The following is a 23,129-nucleotide window of genomic DNA, read 5'->3' as shown; positions in this document are numbered from 1 at the left end:
ATACTGCATACCGGCAAGAGCCGGTATGCTGTGCCGGACCGGACCAGCTTCCCCAGGCTGGCGATTTAAAGGGCCTGGGGCTCTCGGCAGTGTTCAGAGCCTTGGGCCCTTTAAATTGCCACCAGAGCCCTGCTGCCAGAGCCCCTGGATGGCGGAGGCCGCTCGGGCGGCGATTTAAAGGGCCCTTTAAATCACCGCTGGAGCCCCCAGCTGCCGTCACTACCCCAGGGCTCCGGCAGCAGGGCTTGGACAGTGATTTAAAGGGCCAGAGGCTCCCAGCCGCCGCTACCACAGTGGAGCCCCGGCCCTTTAAATTGCCAGAGCCAACGTCGGGGGCTCCCGGCTGCCGCCGCTACCCCAGGGCTCGGGGCTCCCAGCCGCCGCTACTGCAGCCAGAGCCCCAGGCCCTTTAAATCTTGATTTAAAGGGCCTGGGGATTTAAAGGCCCCACCTCTTCTGGCTGAGGCCCTGCCCCCTGCTCAAGACTCCATAGTACCGGTAAGTCCTTTAAGTTATTTTCACCCCTGTACAAAGGATATATATCTGATTGATTCCTTCTGCACCACTCTTAGTATGTCACTTGTCATCAGCGGTTCTCAAACTTCATTGCACTGTGACCCTCTTCTGCCCTGGGCAGGGGGCTTGTAACCTTAGCCCTGGGTGGTGGGGCTTGGGCTTGGGCTTCAGCCCTGGGCGGTAGAGCTTGGACTTCAGACTTGCTGGGGCCCAGGGCCAACACCAGTTTTGGTGACCCCATTAAAATGGGGTCACGACCCACTTTGAGGTCCTGACCCACAGTTTAAGAACACCTGTCTTAGATGATAAACCCCTTGGGTCAGAGACTGTCTCTTCCTGTGGGTTTTCTACAGTTCGGAGCACAATCCATATTGGAACCTTGGGACTCTCTCACAACAAAAGTGCAAAACAATAAAACCGTTTTCCTTAAAGATCCACCAGCTTTGATGGACAACACAAAGCTATGGCCAATTGTTACTTTTGTATACTACTTGTCATTCCTGAAAGCCTCAGTTTCACTGAGAAGATGTCTAGCAATAATAGAACACCACATGGTAGCTCCCAGGGTGGTTTACTAAGACTATCAAAATATCCCACTTACCTGTGATTTTATGCACATATAATATGAAATGGACACACACTTTTAAAATCCTATATAGTTCATCCGTGTGCTGTAGATCTCTCTCTCTCTCTCTCTCTCTCTCTCTTTCTTGTTTTGTAACGCAACATGACATGACATTTATTCTAGGCAGAAACTAGTAAAGTAATTTTGAACTGCTCCATAAGAAAGATTTGTCTAAAACAAATTACGCTAATGTTACAGGATAAGTTGAAAATGAACAAACAACTCCCTCTTTTATTTGATTGTATGGACAGTTTGTGACTTATTTGCTTATTCATCACTTCTGAAAATAAAGACGTACCTCATTTGTTGGAAACTAACTGTATAATTCAGTTAACATAAAAGTTATTACAATGATGCAAGGGTTATTTTTACTTCTATTATTTCACAAAAGTCACATAATATCTTTCTCCATAAATCTAGTAACAATGTCATATTTTGATATGTAGCCAGTACTGTTCTGTTCCCAGAATTTAAAAGAGCTAATAATTCTGGATTAGGAACCAAAGAAATAAACAAGGCTAATTATTTTCTCAGTACAACTAATCTCCTAAATAATATTACAAGCCCCATAGTTTCTCTTTATATTTCAACTGAAGGACACTAAACCATATGCATCTATTTGATATGGAAGCACTCTGCACAGTTTAAAGGTTGAATTTCCTAGGTTCTTGAACAGGTGGCAAAAACAATGCACTTCTTTCACTCTTTCTCCTCTGTGCCAAGAACTGTTTCACACACCAAGTATGAAGGCAGCAGATGTCAAGACTGAATGTTTTCTGACTCTACAAAGGTTTAAAAATTAAAAGACAACTGGCCAAATCTGGGCCCATTTTACAAGGCAGTAGAGGATGTAGCATCCCTACATTGCTGTATGAACTGGCTGCATATTGGGAGTGGGGCCCTCCTCTCTGCCAGTGATGCCAGCCTTAACTGCCTACTTGTCTGCTGCTTATGGGAGCAGGAGGTTTGTGCACATCCTTCTAACAAGCCTTCACCGATCCTAGTCTCATCTCTCCTTCCAGCTCAGGCCATGGTAGTTGTAGTACTAGTCTACCTGGGCCATTGTAGCAGGGAGACAGGGCAATTCTGGTTTCTTCATTTTTTTCAAGGTACTGGTGGTCTCTTGCCCCCTCACATCCCCTGGGAAGACATGGAACAAAGAGACAATCTGTGGCTCAATGAGCCCTATTAACTCCACACTACTGACAGCAATGTTTGGTGCTCTCAACTGGAAGATCACTCCATGGGTTATTCTGCCTGCTCAGTCTTTCCCCAGCCAATTCTTAGTTAATTGAGAAAGAACTTGTTCTCACTTGGATTTCCACAAGGCACTACACATACACAGTGTTATACATATCAGTTGAAACGGACTGAGCCATGGACTTCATCTGTGGGGTGGTGGGTTGCAGTTGGATGACTACATAAAAACTCATGTTCAATTTGGAGTTTACTGCAATATCTTAACCAAATGAGCTCCTTACCCCCTCCCTCTCCAAACCTTCTCCTTTCTTATTCTTTCTGATCACTCTTGACAAAACCACTATCATCCCAGTCACTCTGGTCCATCACCTGGGTGTTATATTTGACTCATCCCTCTGCTTTTTGCAATACAACCATACTACTTCCAAATCTTGCAGCTTCTCCCTTGTAAACATCACCAATCCATCTTTTTCTCTCCATTCCTATAGCAAAATCTCCAGTTCATTATATCCACCTTGATTACTGCAGTGCCCCCCTTCCATCCTTACAAACTGCTGTGGCTAAATTCATCTTCCTTGCCCATTGGTTTGATCACAGAATTCCCCTTTGAGTCCCTCCATTGGATTCCCATAGATTTTTGTAACAAACTTAAGCTTCTTGTCACTACAGTAACTCCTCACTTAATGTCATCCTGGTTAACGTTTCGTTGTTACGTTGCTGATCAATTAGAGAACAGGCTGGTTTAAAGTTGTACAATGCTCCCTTATAACGATGTTTGGTAGCCACCTGCTTTGTCTGCTGCTTGCAGAAAGAGCAGCCCATTGCAGCTAGCTGTTGGGGGCATGGAACGAGGGTGGACCAGCAGCCCCCCATCAGCTCCCCAAAGATCCCTGTGCAGCAGCTGTCCAGGCAGTTCAGCTGTCCCTCCCCTCACTGCCGTGTGCTGCTCCTGCCCTCTGCCTTGGAGCTGCTCCCGGGAGCTGCTCCCAGGAGCCTCCTGCTTGCTTGGGGCGGGAGGGGGAAGGGGTGCTGATGTCAGGGTGTCCCCCTTCCTCCCGCTCCCGCCCCCCCACTCCTTAACCCCATCTCCACAGAGTGGGGGTGACATGACAGGGCTCAAGACGGAGGGAGCTTGCAGGCAGCAGCTGCCGTCTCAACTTGCTGATCTACTTAAAAAGGCAGTGTACTTAGAGTAAGGTCTGTGTTCTTAAAGGGGCAATGCGTGTCTCTCACACACATGGTGTGTACCTCTCTCTCTCTCTCTCTCTCTCTCTCTCACACACACACACACACACACACACACACGGTGTGTGTCTCTGTCTCTCTCTGCCATGCTGCATCTCCTCCCTCCATTCATGCTGCCTTGTAGCATGTGAGGCTACATTAACAACAATGGGTTAACCCTTGAGGGCTCAGTCATTTAGCAGTAGGGCATTCCCCAGGAAATATCCCACCCTCTTACTCCACCACCTCAACCAAGCCTCACAATCATCATTGTTGTGTGCAGTATTAAATTGTTTGTTTAAAACTTACACTGTGTATATGTGTGTGTGTGTGTGTGTGTGTGTGTGTGTGTGTGTGTGTGTGTGTGTGTACGCGTGTGTGTTTTCCCCGCAACCTAGCCCCCCCATTTACATTAATTCTTATGGGGAAATTGGATTTGCTTAACGTCATTTTGCTTAAAGTAGCTTTTTTTCAGGAACATAACTACAACATTAAGCGAGGAGTTACTGTACTTTCAAAACTCTACATAACTGTACCCCTCCCTATTTATTCTCCCTTGTCGAGCTTCATATTGTTCCCCTCCACATGCCACCTTCTCATGAGCTTCTAACACAATCAACTCTGGGTCTTCTTCCATGCAGCCGCCTATACACAGTACGACTACCCTAAGTTCATCCAGAAGGCCCCTACATTGTCCACATTTTAGTCCCTCTTAAAAACTTACTTCTACTGTGCTACATATAGTCAATCAAGTTGATCTGTATATAAATGGCATATAAATTGTCCTTTCAGTACCCCTCTATCTACTCGGTCATCCTTAGATTGTGAACTCCTTGTAGCAGGGACAATCCTTTTTAAGTCCTTGGAAAGTACGTAGGACATAGTGGGTCTGAGCTTGGGTAGCGCCACCTGGGTCCACACTGCTATTTTTAGCACACTAGATAAAGGAGAGTTAATAAGGTGAGTTTGTCTACCTGTACTGGGAATCACACGTCCCAGTTGCAGTGTTCGCATAACCTAAGAGCTATTATGAAGTTAAATTCAGCATAAATTCTAGATTATACTGGAGACTTCAAAACAAAATGTCAGAATTTTAGTAAAACTGTTGTGTTCATGGACCTTAGTGCAGCTGTCAGTTTTGCCCAGTTTCTTCTTTATCTTGTTGGCATTATAGTTAAAATGATGAAAACAATAATCATCATCTGATCTTTGTGTGTTTGTTCTAAAATTAATTATATTCCATTATCACATTAATAATAAATAATAATATATTTTAAGTAATACCCCTACTTCAATTTTAAAATTGTTTTAGGAGCTCAAGAGGAGCAGCAAAGCCAACAAGGATCACATTAAACCTCCAGTTTCAATGTGTGAGAAGTGTAATTTAAATTTCTCTAGTCAAATCTTGGCATAAACATGGGGGGAATTTGGCTCTGCTCAAAGGAACAACCTTCTGTCAATGTCAAGAATGATCCTAAAGAGCAAAAACAGTGAACACAAGAGGCTGCACTGAAACCAATAGCAGTGAGCAAGGATTAACATTTATCTGTGCTTTCAATTGTTTCCTTCATTGCAGACACATTAATATGTATGCCATGACTTCATGTTGCTATATATTCTAGCAATGGAACAGTAAAACAACAGGAAAAAAATTAGGAAATTCAAATATGGCATATTTTAAACTGATGTCTCTGCAGAGAAATTAAAATCAGGGCCTACATGATATAAATACACACATAAATAATCCACTTCAGATTGTACTGGGAGTTCAGTTAAAGCAACACTAAATGGATACTAGATAAAAAATGGATTATTTGGAACTGATTTGAATATTAACAAATTATGTGGTAGAGTAAAGATGTCTTAACCAGTTAGGGAGGTTCAACGTACTTGTAGGCATTTTGGTAGTGTAAATAAATGAAATGTGTAAGATGAGATGCCCAAGCATCCTACAGTGGGGGAAAAGGAGTCTAATTGCCCAGAGTTAGATGGTAGGACATCTAAATGAGAAATGGAAGTCAGAAAAAGTATGTCCTGGAGAAATAAAGGATTGTTATCAAGGCCAGAGGAAAATATGCTCATCCTTCTGTAATATAAATTAGAAATATCCTCACTGCACCAAGTACACTTGCATCACAGTACCAAAGGCCATGCAGCACAACCAGCCAGCACGACAGAATCAGGACACAGAACATCCAAGACTATGCCCATTGATGGACTTGAAAGGCACAAGGAAATAGCTGACTCATACAAAGAGGCATCTCGCAGCAATATGTTACATTGCATGGCCAATTGTCTATCCACTAGGTCAGCAGACAAAAACTCAGTGCGCTGGCACTAATCTCAGCACCTAACAGATGGCACCAGCAGGATGACAAGTCAGATGGTGGCAAGAAAATCTTAATAAATCCTCAGCAAAACTGAATATACATAGAGCACAAACTAGAGGTAACCACTGCTTTGCCCAACAGTGTGTCAACATCACAGCCAAGAAAGGCAGGAGATTTCAGAGATTTTGATACTTTTTTTCTTTTACTGGTGTCTTTGCACACACACTCCTTCGCTTTTCTTATGTTTGTGGTTTATATCATTGAAAACAGAAAGTATTTCCTATCAGCATTGCTAGTTACACACTTCCATTGATTTGAACTAAAGCTATACTAGTACAATTACACTTGTTCTACATTACATGCTCCAGGCTACCTATTTTACAATTTTCACCTGAATTTTGCCTACACTGGCAAGTGAAAGACAAAACATTTGTTGTTCAGAGGTGTTAACCCCCCCTCCCCCAAAAGACAAAAAATTTGCTGATGACAAGCGCTGGTGTGAACAACACTTTGTCGGCAGGAGCGCTCTCCTGCTGACAAAGCTAATGCCACTTGTTGGGGGTGGAAGTTTATTGTTGACAGGAGAGCTCACTCCTGCCGACAAACAGCTGCTACACTGTGCGCCTTTGAGCGGCACGGCTGTAGCAGCACATCCGTGTTGCTAAAAGCTGTTTAGTGTAGACATAGCCTTAAACTTGCCTAGTATATCTACTTTCTACTTAAAGTCTATTCTTTTGTCACAATTTGACTATATAGTTCCATTTTATTTGCAGCTGCATTGTTCCTTGATTTGGGACATTGCTGAATCTTTGATAAAACTGTTGCATCTTTGATAAAACTTATTCCAATAAACCCTGTTGGAAAAATAGTTTTTGTTGTACTATGTGGTATTAGTGTCATATCCCACCTTGGACCAGTCTCCCATTCTCCAGATATAGCATTTGGAATAGTCCTCACAGTCTTCCTCTTCTTTAGGTCTTGTGGACAAAACACACTTCTTTCGGGGATTGGTGCACCTCACAGTCCGATGTCGTACTCCTTTGCCACATTTTACAGAGCACTGTAGGATACAGAAAGATATGATTTACACTTGTACAAGACAAAGTCAGGCTGCGGCTCTGCAACTGTGCTGCCCAGCTGCCTAGAGTGTTGCGCTGGTGGTGCGGCGCACTGAGGTTGCAGGGGTCGGGGGACATCAGGGGAGGGGCCCAGGACTAGCCTCCTACGACAGGAGCTCAGGGGCTGGACAGGAGGGTCCCATGGGCCGGATGTGGCCCACAGGCCATAGTTTGCCCACCTCTGCATAGTTAGTGGGTGTTATTACTCAATCATCTTTAATTCCAGAGATATTAGAGTTGTGGCATGAAGGACCAAAAAACTCCTTAATCTGGGATGTGCCACTTGTCAAAGTTCAATAGACATAAATTATTCCAAATCAGTTAAACTGAGGTAGTTTTATCCTTGTCTAATTCCGATGCCAAATATGTGAGGTAATACTTTTTACCAGTAAAAGTTACAGATAACCCTTGGACTGTAGCTTTCTGTACCCCCCTAAATGAGTCCCAACAAAATCTCTAGAAATTTTTAAGAAACAATAGTAGATAGAGAATAATGCATACACTGCACCTCAGACCACACTCCAGCTTCCCACACAGTCATACAATCCTGGCCTTCACAGCGCTGTGCAGAAGCAGGTTTTGGCCCAAGACAATCTCTTTCCCTAGCTCTAATCAAGGTTCCATTTCTGAGCTGCTGTGTACAGGCAACTTGTCTATTCTGGGTTCCTTTTCCACATGTCCTTGAACAAGGAGTCCATTCGGTCATCATCCATCTACAAAGAAACATAAATAATAGAATAATAGAAATCAGGGATGGAAAAGACCGATTAGGTCATCTTGTCCCTTTCCCTGTCAATAGGATTGTTCCCTAACGTATATTTTGAGTGCTTTGTCCATTTTTAAAATAACTCTAGCAATGACTAACACATTTAGAAGGAGATGAATTTAACTCAACTCACCACACATTTAAGAAATGTATTCTAACATTTAGGTTAATTTTTTCTTTCCAATTCCTAATTAGTCAGTCCTTTATATAACATAAGCTTTTCCCCTCTCCTTCCTTATGATTCTAATTAGAAATGTACCAAAATGTAAAGTTTTAAAAGCAGAAGATTACTTATCAGTAACTGTTGTTCTCTGAATATTTCCCCTTGCAAATACACACTATAGAAATCGTATGTCCTGTCACACAAACCATGGAACCCTTTGAAAGCAGTGAACTGTTAGGGGTGTGCACACTCGAGCCTCAGACTCACTATTCTGGTGCCGAGGGTATAAAAGTCCCTTCCCTTATGTGTCCTTTAGATCATCTCTAACTCCAGACACACAATTTATATTTCTGAAGTAGAGTGGAGTAAGAAAGGGTCAATGTGGATCTGGAGAGCCAACACATTTGGAGAGCTACAGTTGCTAGTAAGTAACCTTTCCAGAATGTTCCAGAGCTCCCGGTGATCTCTGTGCATCCCTCAAAAGTCAAAGCTTTCCAGAGGGTTCTACCCTTTGGTGCAGACTATACGTGCATCCCAGGCATCTGTAACTGACAGTATTTAGAAAATTGAAGTTTACAGTGGACATTCCAGCTTTCTGTCATGCTCACTGTGAGCAAACATCACATATAAATATTTTAATTTGTTTTTCTTTATGATTAGTTCCAAAGGCTCAATGTCCATATTACAGCTTGTTAAGAGAGACATATAAATAGGCATTTAAAAAATGGCAGGTGTCAGTAACAAATAAGTAGTAATGCTTAGAGAATGCACAGGAATGAAATTCCCCCATCAGTGAAATAATGTTTGTTATATAGTTTTTTTTTAATACAAAATGTTTGACCACTTTGAATTCAGGACTATGAGATACCTTCTAGATTGCTCCAGATAGGACTTCTTATTAGCAGCTTTATGGTTATGGCTTTATGTACTATTTAAATTATGTGATACCTCTGCTGTGTGTAAAAACAGTGCAACACATTTAAAAATAATTATAATTGATAGGATCTCAGAAAAGGAGCAGATTTCTCCCATTTCTATCCCTCAGCCACTATTGGGACATTTTAAAAAATCACTGTGTATAAACTGAAATAAAAATGCTCACTCTATAAAGGTGAAATTCTCCAGCCTATGTTATGCAGGAGATCAGAGGAGATGATCATAGTGGTTCCTTCTGACCTTAAAATATATTATATTTTTTACTTTACAGACTTTTTCTGTTAAAGACTTTCTAAGGAAACTGACTTTTTTTAAAAAAAATTATGCATGTTTCTTTAAAATATTTTACTAGTAATTTAATTCATTTTCTGCTCTCCTTTGCCTTATTTTAAAAATACTATTCACCCTTCTATCCATATAATTTTGATCCCAGTCTTGCCAATCTGACACACACAAAATCCCCATTGATGTAAATAGGAATTTTGCCTGTGTGAGGACTATGGCACTGGACAGAGTCTTCATTACTCATGATCACATAAGTCTGGTAACACCGGGGATTGAGTCTGATGATGACCATGAAATGCCACCTGATACCTTTCCATTTGAATTTACCTTCTCTGAAACATAGAAACCACTGCAACCTGCATGCTTGCTGTATTAAAGTCCAGAGATTCTCCTTAACCGTACTGCAGCAACAACTCAGAGAAAGGATGGTACTCTCTGAAGTTTAACAAAAGCAGCATTACAGACAGAACGCTTACTGTAGTCACCAGGGGCAGTGGATGCAGAACTACACATTTCCCACAGAAAATCCCCATCATGCCCAGGAAGTGAGCCAGCCACTACACCCCATTAAGGTGGCCAGCTACATTTCCTGTGTGTCCAGCCAACTCTGATGACTGGTGAAAAGGGAAGGGCATGAATCTGCCTTTTCCCCAACAACTTAGCCAACTAGAGCACTATCAGGGAGCAGTCCCTGTGCTCAGAGTGCAGGAACTACAGTTGTAGTCAGCCCCTTTGCTGGGGATGAAATTTAGAAAAAAGGCTAATTGTGCCTTTTCTACCCCTTGCACACAGAATGTTGATCCATAGACACTGGTGATGTTCATGCTTCAAAGAAATTGGGAAGATCAGTAAATGAAAAATAGAAAAATTGAAGTATTTACTTTCTAGCGTAACAAGTGTTTAGTGTGTGCTGTTAAGGATTATGATCCCAATTCAACAAAGCTCTTAAGCACATGCTTAACTTTAAGCATATGCTTAAATCGATTCCTGTGATTTCCACCACTTAACATTAATTACAGTTTAATGTAATTGAATCACTATCACCTTGTCTGGCATGGTTGTTCATTGCACTTTCGGACCTGTGGCTCAGGCTTTGTTAAATATTTGCATTTCTTATTGTCCACAATACTGATATTCTTATTCATAATCTTTGTGCAAGATACTGTTGTCTTCCTTTCTCCTAATAAAACATAAAGCAAAGATACATGGAAAAATGGGAAATGTCCAGCTTTCTTTAAAAAAAATCTATGTTGAGTCACAGGTAACTTTATCTGATAAAACTACCATCTTTATGTGTAATTTGGATGAAAGATGTGAAATAAAATACAGTAAGTTATTCTCAGATATAGTTTTCTATACATATGTACATTATACACATTTTGGTTTCACATGTGAAAATTTACAAACCATTGATTAGAAAAGTAAATATTTTATGGAAAAAACAAACTGAATTCATCCACTGGCTTAGAAAAATGAAGTATGCCTTCACAGAACTATTGTGATGGTCTAGCATATTTGGGGTCGGGAAGGAATTTTCCTCCAGGGTAGATTGGCAGTGGCCCTGGAGGTTTTTCGCCTTCCTCCGCAGCATGGGGCAGGGGTCGCTTGCTGGAGGATTATCTGCTACTTGAAGTCTTTAAATCAGGATTTGGGGACTTCAACAGCTGAGTCAAGGGAGAGATTTATTTCAGGAGTGGATGGGTCAGCTTTAGTGGCCTGCATCTTGCGGGAGGTCAGACTAGATGATCATAATGGTCCCTTCTGATCTTAAGTTCTATGATTTTATGATTCTATGATTCATAACACAGGCAACAGAATTTCACCCACCAATTTCTGATTCTAGCCCAACAACTTGCCATCAAAGAAGAACATATCTTTTAGAAAGCTATCCAGACTTGAATTAAAGACACCAGACAGTGAAGAATTTACTGTATCTCTTGCTAATCTGTTCCAATAGTGAGGTACATCTAATCTGAAGTTTGCTGATTTAAACTAGTAATTTGATAATTTGGTAAAAGGGTGGGAGCAGGAGGAAGGCACAGTTAAGACTGTGGTGTATGGTAGTGATAAGGAATGTGCCTATGGATGAAGGAGTAAAGGATGTGTGTACATATTTGTATATATAATTTGTGTGTGGCCACCTTAACTGATTTACATTTTTCTGTGTACTTCCATATGTGTGTATATACATGCATACACACATATGTGTGTGTATATGTATGTATGTAAATAACATGTGCATGTGATTACCTTAACTATTTTATAGTTTTGTGTATGTATATGTGTCCAAATATGTAGGTATACACACATACACCCACGCACCAAACTTTTTTGCCAAATAGTTGATTACACACAAATTATATATCTAAATATATATGCACAAAACCACACAGCTTCTTTTATATTTCCTTTTTATTATTAATTTTAAACATTATTTAAATAAATATATGATAATAAACTGTTATTTCTGATTAATCAAATGTTGACAATAACAGTTTAAACTCAAATCTTTCCACATCACACAGTCTGTAACATTTTACATTATGTTATTTGTGTTTATAAGAACAGACAACAGACAATAGGACAGTTACAATGAATGTTTCTTTTGTCAAAAATAAATAATCTTGAAGCTGTAATTTAGAGCATTTGCGTTAAAATATCTCAGAAAGAAGAATTTTAGGTTACCTAAACTAATTTAAATAACACCACAAGCTTATGCCAATTACAACAGAAAAGGATGATAAACAGACATAATGAAACACTTTGCTAAATGTTTATCTAAGTTGTCATGTAGAATAAATGACTAGGATTAATGTTACATTTGAGCTTTTCTCAGAAAATGAGAAACACTAGAAATGGTATACTTATGAGAGTTCATGATAAATGCAAGTACTGGAATTATAATAAAAATACAGCAGGAAGTCATTAAAAGTGTTAATATTCTAAAATGAATCTGAGGAGTGGCACTACTTAGAAAAGGAGATGCTGCTTGTAGCAAGTACAGAATGCTTACAGTGGAGAGTTCTCTTACCAAACCGCAAACATACATATCCATGGAAACTCGTCTGTAGAGAATTAAGGATTGTTCACAGAGTCAAAGTAGTGGGACAGTGAGTTCTTTAGACTATTATGATGAATAAGTGGTATGTTTCCAGCTCTTACTATTTGACTCAATAAGAGAAGCACAGCAATTTTCAGGATTAAAAGTGACCATGTCAGGGTAGTGTGAAATGTAGAATACTAAGACAGTGCAACTTCGGGAGACTTGCTAAGCAACAAATAAAGGAGTGGATGGGCAGGGGATAGATATAACAGGAGTCTATGAATATTTAAAGAAGATATACATGACGGTTGAAGGTTAATTACTTTTGTTGGTACATGGTGGTATAATTAGGAGTTATAAGATTAAATTTTAAAAAGGGGAAATTTGGACTGTATATCAAAAATAGCTTTCTGACAATACTTTTGTTGGTGAGAGAGAGAAGCTTTTGAGCCACACAGAACTCTTCTTCAGGTCTGGGAAAGGTAATCCCAGTGTAACAACAAAATGCCAGGGGGAAAAGATTGTTTATCATAAGTAGTTAGCACATATTGTAAGGGACCAGTCAGGATAGAGTGGCCTGATAACATCTCTGCAGTCATAGGACAAAAAGAGGAGGTTAGTGGGTTAAGACTGTTGTAATAAGCCATAAATCCAGTGTCTCTTTTCAGTCTATGATTTTTAGTGTCTAGCTAAGTAATGAATTTAAGCTTCCAGGCTTATATTTTGAAAGCGTTATGCAGGTTTCCTTTGAGGATGAGGACTGATAAGTCAGATATAAAGTATTCCTTTTGTGAAAAGTCATAAGAACATAAGAAAGGCCGTACTGGGTCAGACCAAAGGTCCATCTAGCCCAGTATCTGTCTACCGACAGTGGCCAATGCCAGGTGCCCCAGAGAGAGTGAACCTAACAGGCAATGATCAAGTGATCTCTCTCCTGCCATCCATCTCCATCCTCTGACAAACAGAGGCTAGGGACACCATTCTTACCCATCCTAGCTAATAGCCATTTATGGACTTAGCCACCATGAATTTATCCAGTCTCCTTTTAAACATTGTTATAGTCCTAGCCTTCACAACCTCCTCAGGTAAGGAGTTCCACAAGTTGACTGTGCGCTGCGTGAAGAAGAACTTCCTTTTATTTGTTTTAAACCTGCTGCCTATTAATTTCATTTGGCCTATTCAAATTCATATGTATATGAATACATAGTTCTTGTATTATGGGAATAAGTAAATAACTTTTCCTTATCCACTTTCTCAACATCACTCATGATTTTATATACCTCTATCATGTCCCCCCTTAGTCTTCTCTTTTCCAAGCTGAAGAGTCCTAGCCTCTTTAATCTTTCCTCATATGGGACCCTCTCTAAACCCTTAATCATTTTAGTTGCCCTTTTCAGAACCTTTTCTAGTGCTAGAATATCTTTTCTGAGGTGAGGAGACCACATCTGTACACAGTATTCGAGATGTGGGCATACCATGGATTTATATAAGGGCAATAATATATTCTCAGTCCTATTCTCTATCCCCTTTTTAATGATTCCTAACATCCTGTTTGCTTTTTTGACCGCCTCTGCACACTGCATGGACATCTTCAGAGAACTACCCACGATGACGCCAAGATCTTTTTCCTGACTCGTTGTAGCTAAATTAGCCCCCATCATGTTGTATGTATAGTTGGGGTTATTTTTTCCAATGTGCATTACTTTACATTTATCCACATTAAATTTCATTTGCCATTTTGTTGCCCAATCACTTAGTTTTGTGAGATCTTTTTGAAGTTCTTCACAATCTGCTTTGGTCTTAACTATCTTGAGTAGTTTAGTATCATCTGCAAACTTTGCCATCTCACTGTTTACCCCTTTCTCCAGATCATTTATGAATAAATTGAATAGGATTGGTCCGAGGACTGACCCTTGGGGAACACCACTAGTTACCCCTCTCCATTCTGAGAATTTACCATTAATTCCTACCCTTTGTTCCCTGTCCTTTAACCAGTTCTCAATCCATGAAAGGACCTTCCCTTTTATCCCGTGACAGCTTAATTTATGTAAGAGCCTTTGGTGAAGGACCTTGTCAAAGGCTTTCTGGAAATCTAAGTACACTATGTCCACCGGATCCCCCTTGTCCACATGTTTGTTGACCCCTTCAAAGAACTCTAATAGATTAGTAAGACACGATTTCCCTTTACAGAAACCATGTTGACTATTGCTCAACAGTTTATGTTTTTCTATGTGTCTTACAATTTTATTCTTTACTATTGTTTCAACTAATTTGCCCGGTACTGACGTTAGACTTACCGGTCTGTAATTACCGGGATCACCCCTAGAGCACCTTTTTAAATATTGGCGTCACATTAGCTAACTTCCAGTCATTGGGTACCGAAGCAGATTTAAAGGACAGGTTACAAACCTTAGTTAATAGTTCTGCAATTTCACATTTGAGTTCTTTCAGAACTCTTGGGTGAATGCCATCTGGTCCCGGTGACTAGTTAATGTTGAGTTTATCAATTAATTCCAAAACCTCCTCTAGTGACACTTCAATCTGTGACAGTTCCTCAGATTTGTCACCTACAAAAGCCAGCTCAGGTTTGGGAATCTCCGTAACATCCTCAGCCATGAAGACTGAAGCAAAGAATCCATTTAGTTTCTCCACAATGACTTTATCGTCTTTAAGCGCTCCTTTTGTATTTTGATCATCAAGGGGCCCCACTGGTTGTTTAGCAGGCTTCCTGCTTCTGATGTACTTAAAAACATTTTGTTATGACCTTTAGAGTTTTTGGCTAGCCGTTCTTCAAACTCCTCTTTGGCTTTTCTTATTACACTCTTGCACTTAAGTTGGCAGTGTTTGTGCTCCTTTCTATTTGCCTCACTGGGATTTGACTTCCACTTTTTAAAGGAAGTCTTTTTATCTCTCACTGCTTCTTTTACATGGTTGTTAAGCCACGGTGGCTCTTTTTTAGTTCTTTTACTGTTTTTCTTAATTTGGGGTATACATTGAAGTTGGGCCTCTATTATGGTGTCTTTAAAAAGGGCCCATGCAACTTGCAGGAATGTCACTTTTAGTCACTGTACCTTGTAACTTTTGTCTAACTAACCCCCTCATTTTTGTATAGTTCCCCCTTTTGAAATTAAATGCCACAGTGTTGGGCAGTTGAGGTGTTCTTCCCACCACAGGGATGTTGAATGCTATTGTATTATGGTCACTATTTCCAAGCGGTCCTGCTATAGTTACCTCTTGGACCAGCTCCTGCGCTCCACTCAGGATTAAATCTAGAGTTGCCTCTCCCCTTGTGGGTTCCCGTACCATCTGCTCCATGAAGCAGTCATTTAAAGTATCGAGAAATTTTATCTCTGCATTTCGTCCTGAAGTGAAATGTTCCCAGTCAATATGGGGATAATTGAAATCCCCCACTATTATTGTGTTCTTAATTTTGATAGCCTCTCTAATTTCCCTTAGTATTTCATCATCACTATTACTGTCCTGATCAGGTGGTCGATAATAGATCCCTAATGTTATATTTTTACTAGAGCATGAAATTTCTATCCATAGAGATTCTATGGAACATGTGGATTCGCTTAAGATTTTTACTTCATTTGAATCTACACTTTCTTTCACATATAGTGCCACTCCTCCCCCTGCACGACCTGTTCTGTCCTTCCGATATATTTTGTACCCTGGAATGATTGTGTCCCATTGATTGCTCTTGGTCCACCAGGTTTCTGTGATGCCTATTATATCTATATCCTCCTTTATCACAAGGCACTCTAGTTCACCCATCTTATTATTTAGACTTCTGGCATTTGTGTACAAGCACTTTAAAAACTTGTCCCTGTTTATTAGCCTGCCTTTTTCTGATGTGCCAGATTCTTTTTTATGTGACTGTTTATCATCTGATCTGGCCCTTACATTATACTTTTCAGTCCTCTGCTCCTGACTATAACCTGGAGATTCTCTATCATCAGACTCTCCCCTAAGAGAAGTCTGTGTCCGATCCACACGCTCCTCTGCAGCAGTCGGCTTTCCCCCATCTCCTAGTTTAAAAACTGCTCTACAACCTTTTTGATGTTTAGTGCCAGCAGTCTGGTTCCACTTTGGTTTAGGTGGAGCCCATCTCTCCTGTATAGGCCCCTCCCATCCCAGAAGTTTCCCCAGTTCCTAATGAACGTGAACCCATCCTCTCTACACCATCGTCTCATCCACGCATTGAGACTCTGAAGCTCTGCCTGCCTACCTGGCCCTGCGCGTGGAACTGGGAGCATTTCTGAAAATGCCACCATAGAGGTCCTGGATTTCAGTCTCTTCCCTAGCAGCCTAAATTTGGCTTCCAGGACATCTCTCCTACCCTTCCCTATGTCATTGGTACCTACATGTACCACGACCACCGGCTCCTCCCCAGCACTACACATAAGTCTATCTAGATGCCTCGAGAGATCCGCAACCTTCGCACCAGGCAGGCAAGTCACCATACGGTTCTCCCGGTCATCACAGACCCAGCTATCTACATTTCTAATAATCGAATCTCCCATTACTAACACCTGCCTTTTCCTAGAAACTGGAGTTCCCTCCCCCGGAGAGGCAACCTCAGTGCGAGAGGCAACCCCAGCACCATCTGGAAGGAGGGTCCCAACTACGGGAAGGTTTCCCTCTGCTCCCATCGACTGCTCTACTTCCCTGGGCTGTTCTTCCTCCTCAACAGCACAGGAGCTGTCTGAGAGGAGGTGGGACAATTCTACAGTGTCCCGGAAAGCCTCATCAACATACCTCTCTGCCTCTCTTAGCTCCTCCAGTTCTGCCACCCTGGCCTCCAAAGTCTGTACATGGTCTCTGAGGGCCAGGAGCTCCTTGCACCGACTGCACACATACGCCACCCGCCCACAGGGCAGGTAATCATACATGCAACACTCAGTGCAATAAACTGGATAGCCCCCACTCTGCTGCTGGGTCACCCCAGGGAAGTGTATGGTCAAGGAGATAGACTACGTGGTTGATAATTAAAAACTTTGGAGCTAATAGAAGAACTAATATATTTTTCTCTATCTTCTGTGGTTCTGTGTGTCTTTGTGATCAAACAAGAAACACAGAGAAAGGGCCACTCAGAATATATAGCAGTGCAAATGTCACCTATGTTTTCAATTCTGCAAGAGTTTGAGAATGATAAAGTAAACAGGATAGTGAATGAGGATAAAACAGCATAGCATATATTATGCAGCACACCTGTACCTGCAAACAGGAGAGAAGAACAGGCAAAAGAAAGAGATAGTAGTAATCAAGTGACTATAATTAGAAACACAGATAGCAATGCTTGTTGATGTGAATATGAGTGTAGTGAGATTTTTCCAGTATGGTGTAATTATCACACTATCATTATTATTATGCCATTTGTGTACCCGCATGGTCCCACAGTATGCCAACATTTATATGTCTGACTTAGAACAGCGCTTCCTCAGCTCTTGTCCCCTAGAACTCCTACTCTACTTGTGCTACATTGATGACCTCTTCATCATCTGGACACATGGGAATTCCACCAGGAATTCAACAATTTCCTCCCCACCATCAACCTCAGCCTGGACCAGTCCACACAAGAGATTCACTTCCTGGACACTACAGTGCAAATAAGCGATGGTCACACAAACACCACCCTATTCTGGAAACCTACTGACTGATATACTTACCTTCATGCCTCCAGCTTTCATCCAGACCACATCACACGATCCACTGTCTATAGCCAAGCCTTAAGATACAACAGCATTTGCTCCAATCCCTCAGACAGAGACAAACACCTACAAGATCTCTATCAAGCATTCTTAAAACTACAATACTCACTTGGGGAAGTAATGAAACAGATTGACAGAGCCAGGAGGGTACCCAGAAGTCACCTACTACAAGACAGGCCCAACAAAGAAAGTAACAGAATGCCACTAGCCATCACCTACAACTTCCAACTAAAACTTCTTCAGAGCATCATCAAGGATCTACAACCTATCCTGAAGGACGATCCCCCACTCTCACAGACCTTGGGAGAAAGGCCTGTCCTCACTTACAGACAGCCCCCCCAACCTGAAGCAAATACTCATCAGCAACTACACACTACACAACAGAAACACTAACCCAGGAACAAATCCCTTCAACAAACCCCGTTGCCAACTCTGTCCACATATCTATTCAAGGGATACCATCATAGGACCTAACCACATCAGCCACACCATCAGGGGCTCTGTAGCAGGATGGTTACCCACTCCAGCCCTGACAGGGTAGAAGTCAGCCCTGGGAGAGAGCTAGGGGCTAGGAGAAAAAGCCCAAGCAGATTGGGGAAGGTGCTACACCTGGGCCATGCCCCAATCAGGGCAGCTGGGCCTTATAAGAAGGCCAGGGCAGCCAGAAGCAGAGCAGAGTCTCTCCTCTAGCTGTGGAGGGAGACTGGCCTGGCTGCAGGGGAATAAGAGGGTACCTGGGAGTGAAGCAGGGCTGGAGAAGAGCCAGAGGAGCAGGGGAGCTCCAGGCTGGCAACTCCCCAGGCTGTAGGGCCTGGTCCCAGACCCATAGAGGTACTGGGTGGTAGAAGAAGGCAGCAAGTCATACCCCTTTGCCTGTGATGAGTGGCGTTTATACTGCAGTCTGCCCCAGTGAGTGGGCTAGGTGAGGACTGGCAGTAGCCCAGACTGAGGTGAGGTGGGAGTAGTGGGTGGGGGCTCCCCGGGGAAGGAAGACCCACAGAGATTGTTGGGGTATTGCCAGGGGGAAGCACCCCAGAGAAAATGGGCACCAGGGTCCGGGGTGGGACATGGGGCCCAGTTATGGCAGATCACCAGCCTGCAGAGGGCGTTCCAGGCTGGAAATCGAGCTAATTCCCTGAGGAGGTGCCACAGGGGTGAGTCCGCGTGCTTACAGGCTCGTTCACCTGCACATCTACCAATGTGATATATACCATCATGTGCAAGCAATGTCCCTCTGCCAAACCAGACAGTCTCTACGTAAAAGAATAAATGGACATAAATCAGACATCAAGAATTGTAACATTCAAAAACCAGTAGGAGAGCACTTCAATCTCCCTGGAAAAAAGAACAAGGAGTACTGGTGGCACCTTAGAAACTAACACATTGTTTTTGGCATAAGCTTTCGTGGGCTAAAACCCACTTCATCGGATGCATGCAGTAGAAATACAGTAGGAAGATATATATACACAGAGAACATGAAAAAATTGATGTTGCCATACCAACTATAATGAGACTAATCAATTAAGGTGGACTATTATCAGCAGGAGAAAAAAATTGTAGGGATAATCAGGATGGTCTATTTCCAATAGTTGACAAGAAGATGTGAGTAACAGTAGGGGGAAAAATTAGCATGGGGAAATAGGTTTTAGTTTGTGCAATGACCCATCCTTTAAGGGAATAAAGGGAAACAATGAAGACTTTTTATCAATACATTAGAAGTAAGAGGAAGACCAAGGACAGGGTAGTCCCACTGCTCAGTGAGGAGGGAGAAACAGTAACAGGAAACTTGGAAATGGCAGAGATGCTTAATGACTTCTTTGTTTCGGTCTTCACTGAGAAGTCTGAAGGAATGCCTAACATAGTGAATGCTTATGGGAAGGGGGTAGGTTTAGAAGATAAAATAAAATAAGAACAAGTTAAAAATCACTTAGAAAAGTTAGATGTCTGCAAGCCTCCAGGGCCTGATGAAATGCATCCTAGAATACTCAAGGAGCTAATAGAGGAGGTATCTGAACCTCTAGCTATTATCTTTGGAAAATCATGGGAGACAGGAGAGATTTCAGAAGACTGGAAAAGGGCAAATATAGTGCCCATCTATAAAAAGGAAAATAAAAACAACCCAGGAAACTACAGACCAGTTAGTTTAACTTCTGTGCCAGGGAAGATAATGGATCAAGTAATTAAGGAAATCATCTGCAAACACTTGGAAGGTGGTAAGGTGATAGGGAATAGCCAGCATGGATTTGTAAAGAACAAATCATGTCAAACCAATCTGATAGCTTTCTTTGATAGGATAACGAGTCTTGTGGATAAGGCAGAAGCGGTGAATGTGGTATACCTAGACTTTAGTATGGATTTTGTTGCAAGGATAGGTTCCTGGACACTCAATAACATCCTTAAAAGTGGCCATTCTTCAACAACAAAACTTCAAAAACAGACTTCAGTGAGAAACTGCAGAACTGAAATTAATTTGCAAACTTCAAATTAGGCCTGAATAAAGACTGGGAGTGGCTGGATCACTACAAAAAGTAATTTTCCCTCTGTTAAAAGCGACAAAGAGTCCTGTGGCACCTTACAGACTCTTTGTCGCTTTTTACAGATCCAGACTAACACAGCTACCCCTCTGATTCTTTCCCTCTGTTGATATTCACCCCTTCTTATCCACTGTTGGGAATGGGCCACTTCCATCCTGATTGAATTGGCCACATTAGCCTTGACCCCCCCACTTGGTAAGGCAACTCCCATCTTTTCATGTGCTGTATTTTTATACCTACCTACTGCATTTTCCACTCCATGCATCTGATGAAGTGGGTTATAGCTCATGAAAGCTTATGCCCAAATAAATTTGTTAGTCTCTAAGGTGCCAAAGGATTCCTCATTGTTTTTGCTGATACAGACTAACGCGGTTACCCTTCTGAAACCTCTGATTCCTTTTTCCTAGTTAATAAACCTTTAGATAGTTTATTACAGGATTGTCTACAGGTGTTGTCTTTGGTGTAGGATCTAGAGTACCAATTGATCCGGGGTAAGTGACTGGTCTCGGGACTGGAAGCAACCTGATGTGGTGTGATTTTTTGTATAAATGACCATTATCACTATGTCTAGTTTGTCTGGGTGGCAAGATAGAGTGGAAAGTCGAAGGGGACTGTCTGTGACTTCATGGTAAAAACTGGCATAGTGATCTAGGAGTTCACATTTGTTACAGGCTTGGTGAAATCTAATTATAGTACACACCACCAGTTTGGGGCATCTGCCCTGTTTTTGACAGTCTGCCCTGAGACAGGCACTCATAGTTGTGAGCCTCTCTTGACAGTGTGGCACATGTACTTTTGGATCATTATCAAGACAAGCTACTAGTTACATAGATTGGATTTGAGATTTGGGCACAGATTTTCTTCAGCATCACTTAAGATACTTTGAAATGTATTTTACTGATAAATTATGTTAACTGATTCCAAATATTTAGTGGAACATAACAAAGCATACCTATGTGTTTGTTATGTACATGCACGCACACACAATTGCTTTTTAATAATTTTGTCCTTAATTCATTTTGTTTAACCAGACTTCCTCATCTCACTCTCCTTTTTGACTATCTACTTTACTTAGATGTAAAATTTGACTATAGATATTGTTGTTGTTTTTAGAAAATTAAAAAGCAAGGAGATGAAAAAAATACTTAATCTTTCCATGCCTATTGCATTATATCAGCTGTAATAAGGATGGTATTATTAAAACACTATTAAAACTAACACTTGATTGAACATATAGTTATGCAAGGATATATAAATATATATTATAACTTTAAAAAAATTATTTACCTCCTCCGCATACAGCATCACAGTCCTCCCAACCTGAGTGCGTCCACATAAAAAGAGGTTCAGGCACTTTTGAGCTCTGATTCTCAGGAAGAGGGTCCAGTGGAATAGTGTATTCATAATGCAGACCGTAATTCTGGTCATGAAAAAGCAGCACCTGCAACATACATAGAATGAAGATTCATGTTCACAGACATTGCTGAAGTCAAATTATGACCAGAGGAAGAAATTAAATAGAGTAGTAAAGGAAGAATGAACACTACATTGCTCATATGCACTTTCTCTGTTGGTACAGAGCTGCATTCTGGTCTTAGAGGAAACCATCACAGTCTTCTTGACTATAAGTATTATGCTGTATGACCTAAAAAAAGGAAATGGACAGGGTATTTAAGCAGAATAAATGAAGGGATGTGCACAAAACTCACTAGGATAGGAGCAAAAATTGAGGCTGACTTTCTCAGATTAGAATTTTCTGGAGGAAGAGGTGGTTGGATAGTTTAGAAACTGACCATTTTAAGGCAGCCGTATTGTTAACTCACTGTTCAATGTACTTCCACATAGAAACCATATAACTTTTTTTCCAAATGTGTTTCTTTACTATAATGATTGTCACTAGCAGCACACTGCAATTGTTGAACACACAATATAGTCAATGTGAAGTTATTGGTACTTATAAACCATTTAAATTTGGCCTAAATCCTTGTTAAAAAGGAACGTGTGACTTAGTTGTTTTAGAGATGTGTACATGTTTATGATGGCAGGAGAATTTTATTCCCCAGAAATAACCTATAGCAGAAGCATACTGTGGCTTCTTCTGGCTCATTGAATAAAAGTGATTTTTAGAAATAAATTTGGCTCACAAACCAATTTTTGTTTCACAGTTACAGACAAATATTTTGAACACCTCTGTCCCACCATTGTAGTGAGAGAATGTCATCACACAAGATCTGATTCTAGTTATCCCATTGGTAAAGGATGGATTACAACTTCAGGTTTCTGCATGAAAGAATACTAGATGATATTACTCACAAGGAGGATATAGTTTTTGGAGGATATCAGGTTTTAATTTTATTTTTGGAGGGATATAACTCCCAAGGTTCTTGCATTTGGAGGATTTTAAAATGTTGAGTATTCTCCCATCATCACCCTGAGAATCACCATACTCTCTCTCCCTCTTCCAGTTCTATCACCATCATTATCAACTTCACCTCTCCTCCATTTCAGTAGGTGACCACCACAGCCCACTGCTCCTACAATGTGAAGTCTCCTATAATGTTTGTCACACAAAAGATTTCATCTCAGTTATGACTTCTAGCTATCTCACATTAGGAAAAACTGTCAAGCTATTTGGATTACTAAACAATTCCAGAAACATAAAACACCAACCTCAC

At 41.2% G+C, this 23,129-nt stretch overlaps 1 protein-coding gene across 9 annotated transcripts in view; it reads right to left on the bottom strand.

The window, feature by feature from the left end:
* ADAMTS19 (ADAM metallopeptidase with thrombospondin type 1 motif 19) overlaps positions 1-23,129 on the bottom strand; it is a 381,231-nt gene that overhangs the window by 26,503 nt on the left and 331,599 nt on the right. For 7 of the 9 annotated variants that reach the window (XM_039544208.1, XM_039544213.1, XM_039544211.1 and 4 more), the window contains 4 exons: positions 21,742-21,895; positions 10,208-10,343; positions 7,522-7,726; positions 6,803-6,955 (listed from right to left, as the gene is read on the bottom strand). In XM_039544208.1, the coding sequence (XP_039400142.1) occupies positions 6,803-6,955; positions 7,522-7,726; positions 10,208-10,343; positions 21,742-21,895 (648 nt within the window). Of the gene's footprint in view, positions 1-6,802; positions 6,956-7,514; positions 7,727-10,207; positions 10,344-21,741; positions 21,896-23,129 lie in introns of those variants that run through there. The other 2 variants (XR_005600317.1, XM_039544214.1) reach the window with 2 other exon arrangements.

The sequence above is a fragment of the Mauremys reevesii genome, linkage group 6 (genome assembly GCF_016161935.1).
Source record: "Mauremys reevesii isolate NIE-2019 linkage group 6, ASM1616193v1, whole genome shotgun sequence".
In the NCBI taxonomy this organism is placed as follows: Eukaryota; Metazoa; Chordata; order Testudines; family Geoemydidae; genus Mauremys; species Mauremys reevesii.
Note: the sequence above shows the minus strand (reverse complement) of the source record. Positions and strands in the feature narration are given on the sequence as shown.